This window comes from Atta cephalotes (assembly GCF_000143395.1).
Source record: "Atta cephalotes unplaced genomic scaffold scaffold00015, whole genome shotgun sequence".
NCBI lineage: Eukaryota > Metazoa > Arthropoda > Insecta > Hymenoptera > Formicidae > Atta > Atta cephalotes.
Window position 1 is genome coordinate 2,184,507 of NW_012130079.1, and position 3,914 is coordinate 2,188,420.

The following is a 3,914-nucleotide window of genomic DNA, read 5'->3' on the forward strand; positions in this document are numbered from 1 at the left end:
CTCGGTCGCTGTCATCGTTGTGAACCAACTTGTATCCAGAGTTTAGGATGATGGAACCTTGTCCTATATGCGACGTCCTCGTTAATTCCGCGGTTTACATTCGCTCCTTTCCTTTATCGCGCAAAGAAACGTCGCTTCTGCACAACCATCACATAGAGTAAAGACTGTCTTCGTTACCAGAAAGTTGCTGAAGTAGAGTCTCAGCCTTTACGAAAATACGCGGAAGGAGCCGCGAAGAAAACGATCAAGAGCACTTTCTCGTTACACCATTGTGAGATGAGTAGTTTGTCTGCCGAATAGCTTAACTGATCGAGCACGAATAGTTTAAAGGCAACTTAGAATAATGTACTCTGCGTTCGTATACATCTATACCTATATATTAGTACTAAACTACAAATATCGAACTGAACTGTAAGTACATGCTTTAACGTATAGTTGATATTGTTCTCGAAGAATAATTCAAATAAAACAGAATATTCTATTGAGAAAAATATTTTGATTGCAACAACAAGAAGTACTTTCAAACAAAATGAATGATCATATCAATCAGAATTTTAGTTATTGTAATTGAATTTCTAGTCATTTCGACTAGAATAATTAAATGGATTTAATTAGAAATATCTAATTTGTACTTTTCTGATTGAATCTATCAGAATTTCAATTAATATAACGAGAATATTTGTTCTGTGTGGTTTTTATGTCTTTGGATTTTTAAACTTCCACAGAGAACTTTGAGAAAATCTCTATGATTTGGGATTGTCTTTAAATTGCATTAATGTATCATAGATCATAAATTATTTTCGAAGACAAATTTGAATAAAATTAGTAGGATATTACACTATCCTACTAATCTAGTAGGATATTACTGAGAAAAATGTTCTAGTTGACCAATAAGAAGTACAAATGAATATTTATATCGATCAGATTTGTAATTATTGTAATTGAATTTCTGGTCATCTCGACTAGAATGTTTGATGAATTTAACTAGAAATGTCTAATTTATATTTTTCTGATTCAATCTATATCAGAATTTCAATTAATGCAACAAGAATATTTTCCAGTGCAGTTTTTACTGTTATACCTTCGGATTTTTTAATTTCCACGAGAATTTTTGAAGAAACTTCTGCGATTTAAATTTGTCTTTAAACATACATTAACGTATCGTAGTCCGTAGATTGTTTTCGAAGAAATTCGAACAAAATGCAGGATATTACACCGAGAAAAATTTTGGTTAAGTTACGCCAATGAGAAGTACGAACAAATTATATAATAATATCAATCAGAATCTAGTTATGATAATTGAATTTCTGGTCATTTTGACTAAAATGTTTGATACATTTAACTACAAGTGTTTGATCCATCACAATTCCAATTAACGCAACAAGAATTATTTTCCAATATAGTTTCTATTATTATGCATTTAGATTTCTATAAGATCTTTTGAGAAATCTTCATGTTTGTACCTAGATTGCAGTACCTAACAAACATCGATACGTTCTTGAAAAAAAATTCGAATAAAGTGCAGGATAATACACTGAGAAAAAGGTTTTGATTGTGCCAACAAGAAATACATACAAAATAAATTTTGATCATATATCATATCAATTAGAATTCTAATTATCTTAATTAAATACTTGATTATCTCGATTAGAACGATGACTTTAATAAGTGTAACTATAATAAATCTGATTTGTACTTCACTTTCTGATCTATCAAAACTCCAATTAATAAAAACAAACATTATCCAATATAATTTTTATTATTAAGCGTTTAAATATTAAAATTCCCACCCTAGAGATCTTTGAGGAAACCTTTGCGAGCTAAGATCTTTAGATTTAAACTCACCTTTGCACATGCGGCAGGACTAATTGAGCTGTACTCTTGCAAGCCTCCACGCAGTTGCGACGCAGCTTCCGTATTTTTTCGCGCAGCTCCGGACAGTCGCGCGGCTGTCCGATATTAATAAGTAAATCTCGGAACTGCGCTACCTGACTGTTTATGTCCTGGATTTGCTGAAACGCACGAAAAATGAAACTATCATGATCAAGCTCCATCGATTATCCTATACGACGTGGCGGAAATGCCAGATATACGCGCGCTTCAATGTAGCAATAAACGTTTCTCTCGCCTGCACTTTCGCTATTATTATATTTCTCTCGTTGAACAATTTCTCGTCACACGCCTGTCCAAATATCGAAAATGATGTTTGCATAACGCCTCGTCACATAATTCGACATTTGGTCGAGCCATTATTAAATAATTGACAGTGACAGATAATGTATCATCGATAATTTACGAATCGATTGCGTCGCGAATAATTACTAACGACGTAATAGTCCCAAGAGAGGGACGCGGAGCTCTCGAAAATTAAAAAATAACACTGCGCTATAAATCACTCCTCATCTCATAATTACCTGTACTCTCCGAAATTTTTGAAATGGAATCTACACTGTTAAATCTATAGTGTCAAATTTAACTTAACGTAAGTCACCACTGCTCCTACTAAATATATCGTTATACAGTATCAATTTATTAACACTATATAGTGTCAAATTGATACAATATAGTGTCAAATTTAATTATCCTTTTGGTAAAAAATAACGATATATTTAGTAGAAGCAGTGGCGATTCGCGATAAATTAAATTTGACACTATAGATATAACAGTGTAACTCTAAGTGTCATTCTAAAAAGTGAAATCTCACTCTTAAAAATTGAGCCACCCTTTTTCAAGATTGGGACTCAATTATCTCTTTTTGACTTGTATTTGTAGTCGGATTTTATATTTAAAATCTTAAATACAAGTCTTAGGAAATAGTCAGAGAGCCGTATTAGCATAAAAGACATTACTTAGTATTAAAAGTATTAAAATTAATTAAGAACGGATTATGAATACCAACTTTTATCATTCTTTAGAATTAGATTAGAATTAGACTCTAAAGATTTTAGAGAGAACAAATCATCATATTTTACGCATTATTATTCTGTGAGGATTTCACAGTACCTTAGCATCAATGATTTGCATGTGTATTCTGTAAAAAGTGAAAAGTAATGGAAAAGTAATGGAGCGGCAGCAAAAAGAACTTTTAAAAAATGAATCAAGGAAGCTGCCTATCAGATTAAAGATCTTGTTACGATGACGTGAAAAATGGTCGCAAGTGGATTACAACGAAAGCTCGTTAAAGTTATATCGACTTGAGAAAGGTAATTTCATAGTCGTCCGGGACTGTTTGCGATTCGCGTGAGTCTAGATTCTCTCACCAGTAACACCGTTTTATCAGATCTCTCGGGTTTGTCGCATTTGTCGTCGTGATGTCTGCTGGTCGATGGTGTCGGGGAATCCGTCATCATCTAATCTTGTTACGGACAATTCGCTCGCCAATCGTCATCACCCGACACTAACAATAAGACGATCCCCGCGAGCATTTCCGGAGCGGCGAGCGAGGCACGCGGCTCACGCGGAACTCCCTTCCCGGACCGGAAGTCACCCACGGGGTTTCACGGACGGTCTTCTTGACGATCGCGTACCGCGCACTGATATAGTCGCCGCCGCAAAGTGCACCTTGCGCGCATTCCCGCCACGTGATCCTCTTTTTTTTGTGCCGCGCGCCGGTTATTTTTACACGATCAATCCCGCTTCACTTAAAGCTGGCTGATAATAGGCTTATCGTTCTCTCTCTCTCGCCACCGGTATAGTCATCTCTCGGCCGCCACCGGAGCGGTGTAGTCGCTGCAGCGTGCTCGACCTTTTCCCCTCGTTTGCTTTTTAAAGACTGACGCGACATATTCTAATTGAATGTAGCGTTAAATAGGATCACGTGCATCCTTCGATTCGCGCCAGACGGGGTTAATGACGATTTTTCTTCTCTCGTAAGAATTTAAATTCCAATCTTGGAACTTTCTCTTTCTCTTTTT

At 35.6% G+C, this 3,914-nt stretch overlaps 1 protein-coding gene across 1 annotated transcript in view; it reads right to left on the reverse strand.

The window, feature by feature from the left end:
• Positions 1–3,350, reverse strand: part of LOC105617998 (regulator of G-protein signaling 7-binding protein-like) — a 16,222-nt gene extending 12,872 nt beyond the window's left edge. Inside the window, exons 1-2 of the mRNA XM_012199534.1 lie at positions 3,261–3,350; positions 1,846–2,012 (exon numbers count right to left, since the gene is read on the reverse strand). Of these exons, the coding sequence (XP_012054924.1) occupies positions 1,846–2,012; positions 3,261–3,350 (257 nt within the window). The remainder of the gene's footprint in view (positions 1–1,845; positions 2,013–3,260) is intronic.
• Positions 3,351–3,914: the final 564 nt, after the last annotated feature.